Genomic DNA, 16117 nt, shown 5'->3' with positions numbered 1-16117 from the left:
CTATTATGTATGCAACATGTCCAAGTGTAGATTTTGCTAAATCACATTTTTAATTTGTTTTAGTTGGTTTAATAAACGAATCCAAAAACAATAAAATAAAAATCAACAAAAAATAAACAAAAAAACGACAACACTAACAGGAATAATAAAAAAAAGTACATAAAATAACAAGAAAAGTAATAAAAAATACTAAAGGAAATGTTCAAAAACTTAGACTTCTTTTTTTTTAGTGCTATTATTAAAATCGGAACCCAAAATTTTTGCATTTAACAGGAAAACGGTGATTTTTATCAATATTATCTAAGAGTAATAAAAGTTTCTAAACTAAATTTATTATTAGAAACTGCAAACATAAATGTAGGGTTATGATAGAATAAAAAAGTTCTGAGCAAACAAACCTTAGGAACAGTCAAAATCATATCCAAATCGAAATCATAAATTGCCTAACAATATTACATTATATACTGTACCAAATTTCAGTGTTCTACTGTAAATAGTGTTTAAGATATTTGGAAAAATGTGTTAAAATTTCCTAACTTTGATGGCCTGTATCTTTGAAATTTGAAGACTTTTACTAATTTTTTTTTATATGAATCGTCGTTATTTTCACTCTAGTATATGTGGTTAAATTTGTTCCCCGCGTCACCGAAACACCCTGTATTCCGAGAAAATCGTTTTTCTTCAAACAATCGCAAATTTTGACCTGTTCGGGGTTCCTAATCGATCTAATTTCAACGGCATCGTATTCCTGGTCGCCTCTTGCTTCGGATCCAAAAAGAAAAATTTCCTAACCATTTCTTATATTCCGGGAAAATCGTTCTTCTTCAAACAATCGCAAATTTTTGCCTGTTCGGGGTTTCTAATCGATCTAATTTCAACGGGATCGTATTCCTGGAGGCTCTTGGCTTCAGATTCGAAACGAAAATTTTTCGGGGCTTTTATTTGTTGTTTAAGAAGTCCACCCTAGTCGGGAGCTAAGTCTCACAGCTTCTTACTTGCTCCCCGCAGAAACTTTATAACCGAAGTACACTTAGGCATGTTTACCTATTTTGACGAATCCAAGCTATGGCACGAAAACCTCAGGACGTTTACCTACCTGTCGCGCTGAAATTTTCTTTTCGAATGTGAAGCAAGAGGCCACCAGGAATAGGATACCGTTGAAATTAGATCGATTAAAAAACCCGAACGGGCCGATTTTTGCGAAAGTTTTAAGAAAATCGATTTTCCCGGACTATAGGAAATGGTTAGGAAAATTTTCTTTTCGAATTTGAAACAAGAGGCGACCATGAACACGATGCCGTTTAAATTAGATCGATTAAGTACACCGATCACGTATTTTTTTTCAGTTTAAAATCTATGGCCAACTTCACACGCGTTTAGAACTGTCCAAGTTCTTTCTATAGACTTCTGCACCGTTTTGAACCTAGAAAAGGGACAGAAAGGTGCATCCATAAATACCGACCTAAAGGCTATTCAGGCCTACACGTGTGACAACTTAAAAGAACTCGCTAGGAGCAATGAAAAAGCGGTCAAGCTGGCTAAAGTGGCAGCGAAAACGCCCTTTATTGGACTCCAACCCGGTTGCGGACTACAAAAAAGCCACTTAAAACGGGTAATGAACAGTTGGGAGACCTCCAAGCAAGCCTTACGCTGGAAAGAACTTCCAGATCGACCTAAGGTTGTTCTCAAATTTCCTGACAGGCCGTACGCCCCCGAAAATACCACCTCTTCAACATTGGACAAGCTGAAAATCAAAATTGTCAACTATGCAACGATGAGTCAGAGACCATTGAACATATTCTGTGTGAATGCGTCGCCTAAGACACAAAATTATCGGAAAGATTCGCCTGACACCTACTGACAAAGGAACAAGACCTTGGAGAAATACTAAGGTTAGAAATAGAACTGTCCAGAAAGTCCCATTGAAGGAGTTGAGTCCTGATGCAAGGGAGCTGCTGATCATGGATACAGTGGAAGAGCACCAAGCGAATCAGAAGATGATTCTGACTTTGAATTTTTATCAAAATAATCTACTTCATTTTACTATAAAATAAATTAGCATCTATTTTACCTTTCCATTTTGTTTTCTACCAACTTTTTCCTCCAAAATATGTCAAAAACCTCAAAATTCAGTTAAAATTCTGTGCTGAGAACTAAAACACCTACTTCTAACTATAATAGATATTTAAATTTTTGTTCCTACTCTTATCAGCATTTTCTCACCCATTTATTCTGTTATCAACCATTTAATCATTGTTGCCGCAACATATTTGAAACTGATACATTGACTATAATGATTAATCTATAAACGGTTAATATCATTTTAATGTATTTACAAAACAATAGCATTTCTCTGTATTTAGATGCACATCTAATCCAAAGATTGCACAAAAACTATTTCATAAATAATCAATTTTTATTTTTCTATATTTCAAGCATCATGTATAAGTAACTAAAATAAAATACTTACTGATCTATTTTTATTTGTATTCCAACTCCTGATATGCTATGTTTAGGAACATGTTCAATTTGAATAACCGTATCAATAAATGTCACTTTAACACGGCTAAGAACTGAAAATACACAGCATAAATACATAAATTAATTTTTTCAAATTTTAATTAATTACTTGAATCTATTGTTTGTGCAAAATTTTCTATACCGTCCAACGTTTTATTATTAGCTAAATTGGGCGATTCTTGCATACATTCCTGCGCCAATTGCCTTGAACTAGACATAGAACTCCACATAGATTCAAACATTGAAGTTGCTATTATAAGAGAACAAAGGAAAAGTGTGGATTCTGTTACTGGTTTTCAACTCACCATAATCAGTTCGTTGTTTGGGTTGAACAGTTAATTTCAGTCCGTTTATCACAACAATTGTGGGTTCTTTTAATATAGAAGACCATGGCACGGTTACAGTGATTTTTTCAATATACCCATCGACTATTTCCATAGGCCAATTTTGGGCTTCACCCAAATTATTTATTTGCTTTATAATTTAGAATAAATTATTTGTGGGTATTTAAAAAACCTACTTATAAATAATTCAGGCCACGAGTTTTGTTTGTAAACAACCTTCCTTTCAATTTTAATGGCGCAGAAAGTGCGTACTATTTTAATTTTTTTCACATTCAAAAAAATTCCATATGAAAAACCTTTTATAAACAATCTTTAGAAAATTCTGTTCGTTTATTATGCACGGTGGTTGTTTACAATTAACACAGCACGTGTCAATGCCATAAATGAGAATTTTGAACGTGTTAAAAACTTACTTGAACGTCAAGGCTGACGTACTCTACAGTTCCTATTCCATTATGCATATCCAAATGCAATTCTAATTGGTCCAAACGCAGCTTCTCCTCGATGAATTGCCCCAAGTAACGGTGTAACAAGTACATGAAAACCTTCTTTTTGAAGGTCTTCGTTAACGAGAATGATTTTAACGTTTCCATCTTTACGGTTCACATTAGTTTTCACGTATCCATCACTTTGTTTTGATACAACACGCTTTGATTTGACAATTCTACACTAGTCAGCTGTACCCCACCATACCAACTTATAACTAAATTTCCGCATATGCGCACTAACGACCAACTAATTTATTGATAAATACAATATAGATAATAGAAATAGATATTTATCATAAATAATAACACAATTATTAAACGACACGTGTAGATTAATTAATTTTTTTAAACCCATTAATGAAAATAAATTTAACACAAAGGATTTTTTGAGGTTGGGGATTTAATTTTTTTACTGTAGCTGTCAAATTTTGACGTTTAATAAGCACCATACCGCTTAACCTAACATTTAAATAACGTAATATATCCTAAAGTTATACAATATTTAATAGGAACGAGCTGTTATTTATTGATTAGTATTAAACCAGTATTGAAGAAAATGTCCAATGAACAAGAAAATGTTGTTAATTCACCTCAGGTAGAAAATGGTGAAGATGGTGATTTTGTGGATCCTTGGAATGTTGTTGGTAAATCAGACTCAGGGGTCGATTATGATAAATTAATAAGTAAGTCTTTAACTTATTTACATTTACACCGCTTCATATAATTAGCTTTTTGTTAGAAACCTATTTAAATGCGCCATATGGTAACTTTATAGATAAAAAATCTTTAACTAACAAGGGAAATGTCGAAATTGTCCCTCACCGATTTCGTTGTAATTTGGTACAGCGATAGTATGGGCCAAAATATTATTTTATACGTGCTAATAAAGCTCCTGGAGCAAGTTATAAGGGTTGGAAATCGGGGCGAACGTTATATATTCGCGTATAGTTAGAAAACGAAAGCAGCTATCAAAATGTGGTGAATGTAAATTTATATTCATTTTTAAAGAGCTTTTCATTGATATATCACACATATATATGGGGTCTTCAGGGGGTAAATTACTCCTACTTTTTTGAAATAATTTAAAAACTACCCTGTCGATTTTGAAGGCATTAAGTATCCATATAGTATGTTTAAAAATATTAATTACGTGTTTTTTCTCGTTTGCCACTTACCATCCCCTGCAAAGTTATGGGGTATAATAGATAACCCCTTTCCTAAAGAATAATGTGATAAAACTGTTACAATTTTGAACAATATTTTGAAGAAAATCGTAAATTAGTTGAGATTAAGATTTACGCAGTAAAATAAGCCCTTTACGACATTTTGGGATAGTTGTTGTTAAATACCCTAACCACCCTAAGAATTAATTTTTTTGCAAGTATTGCTTATTAAGCAATACTTGCTTATTAAGGGGGGAAGTACATTTAGACGAGCTAAAATAAGCGCATTTTCAAGTTATTTTTTCGCGAAGTTGAAATTAGTTTCAAACCTTTTTGATACCCACTACTATTTAGTGATGCTTTGTACTATAAAAATATGTATTCACATATTCTAAAACTTTTATAGGCGAACGGCAAATAGTGATCAGATAGGGGAACGTTACGGAGTGAGCGGTTCCGTTTCAAACATTCTAGCATTCGCTACAGTGGTTAGAATTACTTGCGAATGCATTTAAATTGTTCCCAACATTCATATCTTCTATGTGAACCAAAAAAAAGTTTAAAAAAACTAAGCATTTAAAAAATACAGGTGTTTTAAAATAAAATTATAATTTTTTAAGAAAATATTGATATATAAATTAATAAAAAAGTAATTTTTTAAAATAACTTATGTATACTTAGAGGTTCAAATAGAAGGTGATATTACTATTTATATGTGTAACAAATTTAATGAAAATCGGTCAAGTAGTTTATTAGTTATCGTGCTTATAAGTTATCGGGTGTATACATTGATTTGAGAAAAAGAGCGTTAAAATTTCAAGTTGTAAAAACAAATTTTTTTCAATCACAAATACTTGTTGGCTAGTCCGCAATACCCGGACTATATAACAGAACTTCAGCTTCTTCATAAAATTCACTTTAGATCGCCAACTTGTCTTTTTGTGCTTTTCGAGCTTCTTTAAACACAGATTCGTTACGTCGTTCCTGCCGAGTAATTCGATGTTCGTCCATTTGTTCAGCGTATATTTTGGCTTGCCTCCCAATAATTAGATTTAATTTACTCATTATTTCCAATATGCTACTGTGTCCTTCATTAAATAAACTAGCCGCAATATATGTACTAATTTCCACTATTTTTAAGCCAGAATTCAGGTACTTTGGATCCAATCGCCAAATAGTAGAGTTGAAACTTTCATTAGCATTTTAAGTGTGGCCCCCCAAACATCTTATTAATAAATTTTCTCTAGATGTGTTTCTGAACATCTGGATGCAATGGCGCTGGGTGCTTCATCAAGGAATCCCATCCATTTGATTCAGCTTTTTGCCACTTGCACCAGCTCTCGGATCCTGACGGACAATATTGGTGATTTGGATGTTCATCTGTAGAGCACATGTGGTAATAAGTAGCCATTATCGCTTTTTTCATGTCTTCTGCACTGTTGATATTTCTACGGATAGCAAGACCGTAGTATGTCGTAAGTTTTATGATTAGAGTATCTGTCAATTTTCCTTTTCCGCCAAGATTGTATGTTTTTTTTATGTTTCGTAGTAGGAAGCCCATCCTCTTTTTAACATGTCCAATACATTCATTTTTAATTACTGGAAAATCGTCGCCATATGGGTTTTGTTCTAAAATTGCTTTGAACGTTTTGGAATCTCCGTCCCCTATACATATAGTTGCCGTATTTTACACCAAACTTTTCTTTGGATCTCAAAAACATCTCTACAATTGCATCCATTTCCATTTTACCGGCAGACCCTTCGTGAATTTTCATGCAATTTTCTTTGTGTTCTTCATACCAGTCAATATATTCTTCTGTATTTTCTTTATTTTTATAAAATGTACAGGCTTGACAATAACTGCTTTTTACAGCTACATCGATAACTTTACCAGAATAGTGTAATAGAGAGAATATAATGATTTGAATCCGCGCTTTTTCCAAGAACCATCACCAGAAACTTTTAAATTCAAGATTGACCTTTCTTGCCTTTCGTTTTCTTTCTTTTCTTCTTCAACAGCTTTTCCGCTGAAATATTCGAACACCGATTTGGTGGCTGAATGCTGATGTTTAACAATATTATTGTATGCACTTACTCAAACCGTCGCATATATCAATAAAATTGCAAAATAAATTTATTCCTTGCCTCCCAATGCCCAGCAGACGCATAACAAAAACAATTCTACGATTTATTTTATAACCAGTTTCAATTAACGGCCCGAATTTATGTCTCTTCGGCCATAACGACAAAGCAAAACGAGCTTGAACCCAAGACCTCTCATTCCATCTACCTCAAATTGTATGGTATCTTTACATTTGCAACAAATAACAACATTAGCCAAAGCACTGAACACGGTAAAAAACTCTATCAAACGATACGAATGTTGACTATTCGGTGCAATATGTTCAGTTCTTCCAGTGGACAGTTTTTTTGCACTTGAACTCTGTCCTGCAACTTCTTCTTCTTCTTTTTTAGTGTGCTGATTCCCATGAAAATGACGTTTTCGCGCCCTAGACGCATTACTACATTTCGGATAGGAAGACATTTTGAATATTAAGAGTTATATCTTAAGAGCAATAATAGATTTTTCCCAGCGATAATTATTGCCAGTAGTATTTCTCAGGGTCGTAAAAACCATGAGAAATATCGGAAACTATACGACAATTTAAAACAACATCGATTTTTATGACCATCATAAATAAAAGTCGGCCAGACAAGAACAGGATCGAATTTAAATTCGTTGAAACTAAAATTATTTTAAACATATTATTTCTCTACAATTTGCAATGAAGGTGTGCTCCTTAATGCGGCCCTTAGTGAATAATCCCGTTTTTGTCCGTTTTATTCCCACAGAAGTAAAGAGACAGAGTTATAAAAACCGGGAAAACTTGTAGATTGTTATCTATAACGTACTTGTTAAAGGTTTATAACTTCTACAATTTAAATCATTTGAAATTAAAACTTCATAGAATCAAGAGCTTAAACAAGATATTACTATAAAAATAATCGATTTTTTTGATAACGTGAATCACGCGTGAGCCACATAGTTTATATGTATGATATTCAAGAAGAACGCGCACCGAGAAAATACGCTATTTTAACGGAAGTACTTAGAATATCGCTTTAAAATTTTGCTATCACATTCTCAAGATGTTCAGGCAACTTTGTATAGAAAAAAAAAATTTTGAGTTTTTTGACGGTTCTAAATGAATTTCCCTCCTTAAGCAATAATTTTAGCTGTTAAGTAGTATGTTTGAAAGCATTTATAAGGGTTAGAAGTTTAGGGTAGATAATATATTTTCCCTAATAATTTTTAAACTTGTACACAAAAATCTTGAACATATTTAAGTTTTTTCCTTAAAGAACTTTTTATCCATGTTCAATGAGGTTTATTATCCTTACTCTATTTAAATAATATAAAAGTTAAGATAATTACATAAATATTATATACAGTGTGTCCCAGGATAGATGTTACAAGAGGTATAATAACTTAATTTAATTCTTCTAATCAAAAACTATTTTTAGTTTAGGTAAAGTAACCTTTTTATTCATGATACGGAAAAATTTTATTAAAAAAAGTTGTTCAAAATGAGAAATTATGGTCCTATACAAAATTTCAGAAGGATCTATCTACTTTGGTTGAAACATCACATTTTAGTTTAAATAACATAAATATTGTATAATTTTATTTTATTTATAAAAAGTCTAAGATAAACATAACTGTCGTTTATACAACATAACATCCACCTTTTGTTGCACACTTTTCTATACAATGCCCAAATTCTCTAAAGCTAATTATCTATTGTCGTTATATTTCTTTTTCTCTCTCTTAAGGTTAACGATGTAAGAAATGTAGTCGAAGTTGATGTAGTCCATTTTTTTAACCAGTTTTTTCTTTAATTTAGAGGTAACAAAGGTTTTTTATGAGTTTTGCACTTTTACTGGTTAGTAAAAAATTTCTTGTATTATATAATAATAATACGTCCTTTTATTAACATGTTTCGCCTGTCCTAGCAGGCATCTTCAGAATAGAGAGTAACATGAAAACTTGAAAATAAAATTTTTTTGAACAGCGGAAACTATTATATTGTTAAACTAATGGCGAAATTCCGTTTAAAAATCACAAATGGGCAGATTTTAGAGATAAAACAATTTTTACAATCAGTCATGGTAACGCGTTGAAAATGTCTTTGATGGAAATTGACTTCTTTCCATGAATTCTTCTATATAGCAAGAAGAAGTTTACAACAGCCGTATCAATTATCCTTGTGAATATACACCAGTACCATTTCTTACCCCTTGTTGCTATAGAATGTTTTTCTAGGAGCCAATCATGATAGTCTCCACACCCATGTATGGATTATAATGGTGAATTAGTCTTGGCTGAGCAACTTACACTGTTAATTGTTGTACTCTGCTTCATCTTGCAACTGATGCTACTGGTTTTATAGTATCAAAATTTGTGGCCATACAAACACATTTCTTACCATTCTATTTTACCAGCAATATTTAGTTTTCGCTATCAAATCTTTGATCATAGGATTCTGGAGCTAACTTTCTAGGACTTTGATTGGTCGCAACACACATTCTGCGTTTTCCTATTCTCGCTGATAGTACCTGTTACACGTACTTGCATTTCTTTTAATTGACGAAATAAGGCATGATTGCTAAAAAAAATTATTAAAATATAAGCAACAGCTTTTTGGACTATAGCAATTAGTTAGCAAAAGAAATAGCAAATCGTATTGGCTTACTCTTCATAAACTGTTTCAGTAAGCGGTGAGTGGTGATCGTAAGATCTTTCAACCATTTCATTTATCGACATATTTTCTTAAGAAATACTAAAATTTTGAAAACTTGCATTGACTATATCTAACAATGGTCTAAGCTGAAACCATTTATCGCCCTTACTTTCATTAGATTTGACATTATTCCGAAAATGTATCAAAGACTTTACTTGAAGATAGGAATTTTTGGTCATAGTATTTTTCATAACAGGTTTGCCCAAATCAACGTCGTCTGCCACTAAAAAGAGAATAAAAATGTTGTTTTCATCTTTTGCGATCAAAACGGAAAAGCAACGGAAAATAGTTCATCAACTTAGCAGCAGGCGGTCAAGCAATATTAAAATTATTGCGGCGCGCAAAGTCTATTCCATAAACATGTTCCCCTTGGTATTGTGAAGATATTGTTGAACGACATATCTTTATAATGATAGGGACTAACGATATACTCCACAAAACATCACTATCCCAACTAAACTCCCAATATTCTCACCGCTTCCTTCTTTCCTTAAATCCTAAATCCTTATCATTAGTCGGCTGTCAAGCGTGTGACAACGCGTCGCTCCAATATAAACACCTGCAATTATAAAACTGTGACAACATTTTCTTTGTTTTGCTAGTATTGTCGCTATTATCGTTTATCGCAGCTTCAACATAAACGTACCCTAATACTTGACCTGGTCAAATTCAACTTCTGGGTGTATTTGGTTTTAGAATATGAAACATTTTATTAGTCGTCTCTGCAGCTATAGACACATGTTTCAACTTAACATCTGATGGAGTTACTTCACTAATAATTTCAAGGCAGTCTGACTGGATTCTTGGAGTGGCTCCAAGAATCCAGTAATAGTAATGATTTGTAATAGTAATGTTTGTATTTCCCAAACATTTTGTAGCCAATTTTTCATATGAGCAGAAGTTATTTTATAAGACTTTGATGCCAGAACAAATATGTTATCTGCTTTGAACATTGTATTTAGTACCCTCGATCCAAACGTGCCAGAGAGCTATGCGCTGTCGATGACACCGACTGGACCATGCTTTCCACGGTTTTAACCCCTCAGACGGTTAAGGTTTTTCTGAAAGGAACTAAAAGCCAACCTAACTACTCTGATCCGAGTTATAGATTGTCTCTGGTCCATATACTTGGATTTGTTGTTTTGCTCATGAACGTCTCACTATATAGGATGTTTTAAAACAACGTTTAAATATTTATAGGGGTAGTACTACAGTCGAAAAGTGTTAATCAACATGGGTCCGAAAATCAACCGTTTTCGAGATACAGGATGTTCAATTTTTTTGGGACTACGTTTTTTCTTTTAAACTATAACTATTACAGATTTGATACTTGGCAAATCGATACAGTATGAAACTGTCTCTTTTTGAGAATAGAATGATGTTTCCATTGCTTCCAGTTGGTATAAGTTATTCTATTACAAAATGTTATGCCAAGTGAACGGCCATTAGTTACCAAAATTTGGCCATTACAAGGAGTAGGCTTTGCCTTACGTACAATCTGCTAAGATACATACATTAATTTGACGTTTCGTTCAAATTACGAACTAATCAAACTCCAGTAATTTGATTTTGCGAAACCTGAAATGAAATCGTTTGCAATGGTCTTGTATTCAAATGCTGAAATGAGCGATATGGTGTTTATGTGCGGCTGTGCCAATGGAAATAGTTTGAGAGCACGTCGTTTCTGTGCTGAAACGTTTCCCAATCGCCGGCTACCTTCACATGTTACGTTTCAGTCACTTTTTCACCGTCTTAAAGAAACTGGATCGTTTGAAAAAAGGTTTTATAATACCGGACGGCAGAGATCCGTATGTACACCGGAAATAGAAGAACAAATTTTAAATACAGTTGCTGAAAATCCCGATACAAGTGTGAGAAGAATTTCGGCTCAAGTGGGTATAAGTGGATGTGTTGTTTGGAGAACTCTCCATGAGTAACTTATTTACCCTTACCATATCCAACGTGTCCAAGCCCTCAATCTTTCGGATTACCACGCACGGTTGACATTCTGTCAGTGGTTTTTACGAGAAGCTGTTGAACGTCGAGGATTCTCAGCTAAAATACTTTTCACCGATGAAGCTGGTTTTACCAGAAATGGAATATTTAATTTCCACAATAATCATGTGTGGTCTGACGAGAATCCTCGAGCCGTTGTTGAAACCAGACATCAACAACGTTTTAGTTTAAATATCTGGTTAGGCGTCGTAGGGGATAGGTTATTGGGACCGATAGTTTTACCACAACCATTAAATGGTCTAACATATTTAGATTTCTTGGAAAACACTCTACCTCAACTTTTGGAAGACTTGCCGTTAAATCAAAGATTAAATCTCCGGAGAGATGGATAGGACGAGGAGGCCCCATTGCATGGCCTGTACGTTCGCCGGATTTGAACCCGCTAGACTTTTGTTTATAGGGCTACTTAAAAAGCTTAGTGTATGCGACACCTGTAAACGATGTTGAAGACTTGCGGCAACGAATAGAACAGGGTTGTCAGACAATTCGTGAAAACTACGGGTTATTTGAAAGAGTTCGGGCTTCCTTTGAACGTAGAATGAGAAACTGTATTGATGTTGGAGGTCGACATTTTGAACATCTTCAGTAAAAAGCTTCGTTTTGATTAGTATTAGTATTACGTTGTGTCAATTCAATTTTTCTAATAACCCTGTATAAGGATTAGGTTATCATTACATACATTTATACTGGACGACTCAGAGGGGGGATGGTCAGAGGCAAATGAGAAAAAATACGTAATTAATATTTTCACATAACTACCGTATTTTCTCGAATCTCATCCGCACTCGAATCTAATCCGCACCCCGATTTTAAAAATGCATAGTGGTAAAAAAATTTAGTTTGCGAATGTAATCCGCATCTTTCTTTGAGCAATTCGACAACACCAAAACGATGCGATGCTTGTTGTTAACCATAAATATATATTTTTTCTGTTGACTGACGCTGATGCATCTAAAGAAACCTTGCTTACGACGACTTTTTTTTAGACTAGACTTAAAATTTACCAAGCCAGAAAAATTTTGAAAATAAATATAATTAAAAAAAAAATAGTATTGCCTAGCACGAATTCTGTTCATATGCTGCCCTCGTAGTAGCTCGAACGTGGTGTGTGCTTAATTATTAATAATTATACATATAATAGCGTACTTATTAAAAAAAGTAGCAAAAATCTAAAAGGTTCTTCTATACAGCAAAGTTTAAAGAGTTGTTATTAAGTTAGCGTTAAGGAAATCGAAAAGCTGGTACAATTTTTGCTGTTAATGAGAGTAACGTTGCGGCTGTTGCGGAAAGACAAGGTAGCTATTGCAGACTGTGAGGCATCGTGCAAAAAATTTACCGGGCCAAAGAAGAGAATTTCATGAAATTGACGAGGCAGTTTTCTAGTTCTCTCAAGAAAACGAAAGAAGGGACTAAAAAATTTTTAATACTAGCTAAGGTTGGACTGTCGGATTTATATCGAATGGTGTTATGGTTGAGGCGCAGAACTACAATTTCCCAAAAGCTCCTAATGATTTTCAAGAAAATTTCAATTTGTCTCAAACTGTAAATGTCAATGAAATGGTAGTATATCTGGATATGCCACCCAATTACACACTGGAAAGAAGAGGTGTGTGGGAAATTTCTTTATAAACGAGTGGTTCCGAAAAATTGCGCATAACATTGATGCTAGTGATAAGTAAGAAGTGATAGGGAAAAATTGCCGACATTATTAATATTGAGAAAAACCATTCTGAAATCTGAAAGACTTCCTGAATGACGTCCTAGTTAGGGCACAACAAAAAGGACGGATAATGGAAAAGCTGATGATTAACACAAGTATGGAGTCTTAGACCAGGAAGATTATTAAATGAGGATATTAATTAATCAGAGACTGATTGCCCTTGGTTTACACTTCTTGTCATAATAATAATACCTGGTGGAATAACATCCATACTACAACCTGTGTATGTATATGTATATTAACAAACTCGAGAATTAACAAAACCGGGAGCAATTAAAGGAGCTTCTGAACTTGTTCAGTGAGTGTAGGCGACATGGAAAACGATCCCTGAAAACAATATTATAACATCATTTAAGAAGTTTTGTATAATCCGAAGATGACGTAGTATGGGAAGAAAATGACACATAAAAATGTAAATATCGTTCTAAAACCCTTAATAAGTCTTATTGTTATGATGTGATTTTATTTTACTGTTTTTCAAATTACAACTATACGACTGCGAATCTAATCCGCACCCGATTATAATCCGCATTTGATTTTAGAGCACATAAAATTTGTAAAAAAGGTGCGGATTACATTCGAGAAAATACTGTATATGGATACTTAATGCCGCCAAAATCGACAGCATAGTTTTTAAATTATTCCAAAAAAGTACGGGTAGTTTACCCCCTGAAGCCCTCAGTTATATGTGTGATATATCAATGAAAAGCTCTTTAAAAATGAACGTAAGTTTACATTTACCACATTTCGATAGCTACTTTCGATTTCAAACTATACGCGAATATATTCCGTTTGTCCCGATTTCCAACCCTTATACCTCGCCCCAGGAGCTTTATTAGCATTTTAAAAAAAATATTTTGACCCTTTACCGATTTCGTTGTACCAAATTACAACGAAGTCGGTAAAGGACAGTTCCGACACTTCCCGTGTAAGAATTTAATTTAAATAATAATTTTTCCATAGAACGTTTTGGAAGTTCAAAAATAGAAGATGATCTTCTCGACCGATTTGAAAAAATAACAGGTAAACAACCTCATCATTTTCTTAAAAGAGGAATATTTTTCTCTCATCGTGATATGCATAGAATTTTAAATGATGTCGAAGCAAACAAACCGTTTTATTTGTACACCGGAAGAGGACCTTCATCTTCTTCCATGCACATTGGGCATTTAATTCCGTTTATATTTTGCAAATGGTTACAAGATGTTTTTGATGTGCCTTTAGTCATCCAAATGACGGATGACGAAAAAACGTTATGGAAAGATTTAAGTGTTGAAGAAGCGATGAAGTTATGTTACGAAAATGTTAAAGATATTATCGCTATTGGGTTTGATGTAAACAAGACGTTTATATTTTCGAATTTTGAATATATGGGACAAGCTCCTGAATACTATCGTAATGTGATTCGTATCCAAAAATGCGTGACTTTTAATCAAGTAAAAGGGATTTTTGGTTTTGGTGATAGTGATATAATCGGGAAGATCGCTTTTCCTGCTATACAAGCAGCGCCTTGTTTATCAACTACTTTTCCAGCGATTTTCGGGGAAAAAAAGATTTCCTGTTTAATTCCATGTGCAATAGATCAAGATCCTTATTTTAGAATGACGAGGGATGTTGCGCCTAGACTCGGGTTTCCAAAACCAGCTTTAATCCATTCCACATTTTTCCCTGCTTTACAAGGGGCAAAAACAAAGATGTCCGCGTCGGATCCAAATTCAACAATATATTTAACTGACACTCCAAAGCAATTGAAAAATAAAATTAATAAACATGCTTTTTCTGGTGGACAACCGTCGGTGGAAGAACATCGGAAATTAGGCGGAAATTGTGAAGTTGATATTTCATTTAAGTACTTAACGTTTTTCTTGGAGGATGATGCAAAAATAGAGCAAATAAGAAAAGATTATAGCAGTGGTGCTTTGTTAACTGGGGAATTAAAAAAGATTTTAATCGACACTTTGACACCTATTATTCAACAACATCAAGAAAGGAGAGCTAAGATTACCAATGAAGAATTAAAATTGTTTATGACTCCGAGAAAGTTGTTTTAATAAAAGGAATTGTAACCTTCAATTTTATTTTAATCTATTTTTGTTATGGAAACAATAATAATTTATTTAAAAAATTCTTTTTTATTATTTTTTATAAACGAGAATGCTTTCCTGTTTTCTATTCAAAATGTGTTCATGGTGTTGCGAAAATAAATTATAACTACAAATTAAGCTACTTCTTTCTTTTAATGCTAATTTTCGTTACAGTTTATAGTAAAAATTGAAAATACAAGCTCTCGAGTATCAGCGGGCTAGACGCGGAAGTTGTAGGTATTTGCCGATTGACGAACCTCAAGGTCAAAGTCGTACTGCATAACCTTGACCTTGAGATTCGTCAATAGGGAAATAGAAGTGAAGTATTGCATGCGTTAATCGTTACATTACCTTAACTTTGAGATTTTTCCTAAGAGAAAAGGTCGAGAGCGTACCGCGTAACTTTCACCTTGAGATCAAGGTCAACTACAACCTAGTCAAGTTCAGTATCTTTAATTTGACCTTTATTCCTTTATATAATACACTCAATTCCGCTTAATCGGGACGAACAATATCCAACGAAATGTTTTTTTAGAATTACGTCTATATGATCGCTCGAATTCGTGTTGGAAAATATCCAGAAGTTGAAAAAGCGTTGGATAAATGGTTTTTAGTAGTTGGTGGTCGAAGTGTAAATGTTAGCGGTGAAATATTAAAGAAGAAATCAGAAGAGATTGCGAAAAACTAGAACATTGTTCTTTAACCTTTGTCATCGTGCGGAACCCTTTTTTGAGATAATTTTTTTATGGAACTCTTCGTTCAGTAACACATGTTATGAACAAGGTGCATATCTGCCCACGTTATAAAAACTCTGTACAAGAATCACTAATTTATAATTATTCAAACAAAAAGATAAATATTCCTTGTAAAATATAAATATGTCATAAGTATAGTAATAGATAAATACAAAGAAAAACAAATACTGCACAATTTATCAATATCTGAATGGATAGATGTTAATTGGAGACGTATATCATTTT

General features: G+C 33.5%; 2 protein-coding genes across 4 annotated transcripts in view; one reads left to right on the top strand and one right to left on the bottom strand.

Annotated features, from left to right (window-relative positions):
- Positions 1-3537, bottom strand: part of LOC111424662 (Autophagy-related 2) — a 29666-nt gene extending 26129 nt beyond the window's left edge. For all 3 annotated transcript variants that reach the window (XM_023058285.2, XM_023058286.2, XM_023058287.2), the window contains exons 1-4: positions 3278-3537; positions 2826-2994; positions 2630-2770; positions 2471-2573 (exon numbers count right to left, since the gene is read on the bottom strand). In XM_023058285.2, the coding sequence (XP_022914053.2) occupies positions 2471-2573; positions 2630-2770; positions 2826-2994; positions 3278-3457 (593 nt within the window). In that variant the 5' untranslated portion in view covers positions 3458-3537. The remainder of the gene's footprint in view (positions 1-2470; positions 2574-2629; positions 2771-2825; positions 2995-3277) is intronic.
- Positions 3538-3769: 232 nt separating this feature from the next.
- On the top strand, positions 3770-15275 carry LOC111424657 (Tryptophanyl-tRNA synthetase). The gene is made up of 2 exons (XM_023058278.2): positions 3770-4035; positions 14017-15275. Exons 1-2 carry the CDS (start codon positions 3909-3911, stop codon positions 15102-15104), a joined length of 1215 nt encoding a protein of 404 aa, XP_022914046.2. The 5' UTR covers positions 3770-3908; the 3' UTR covers positions 15105-15275.
- The last annotated feature ends 842 nt before the right edge of the window (positions 15276-16117 follow it).

This window comes from Onthophagus taurus, chromosome 7, assembly GCF_036711975.1.
Source record: "Onthophagus taurus isolate NC chromosome 7, IU_Otau_3.0, whole genome shotgun sequence".
In the NCBI taxonomy this organism is placed as follows: Eukaryota; Metazoa; Arthropoda; class Insecta; order Coleoptera; family Scarabaeidae; genus Onthophagus; species Onthophagus taurus.
Note: the sequence above shows the minus strand (reverse complement) of the source record. Positions and strands in the feature narration are given on the sequence as shown.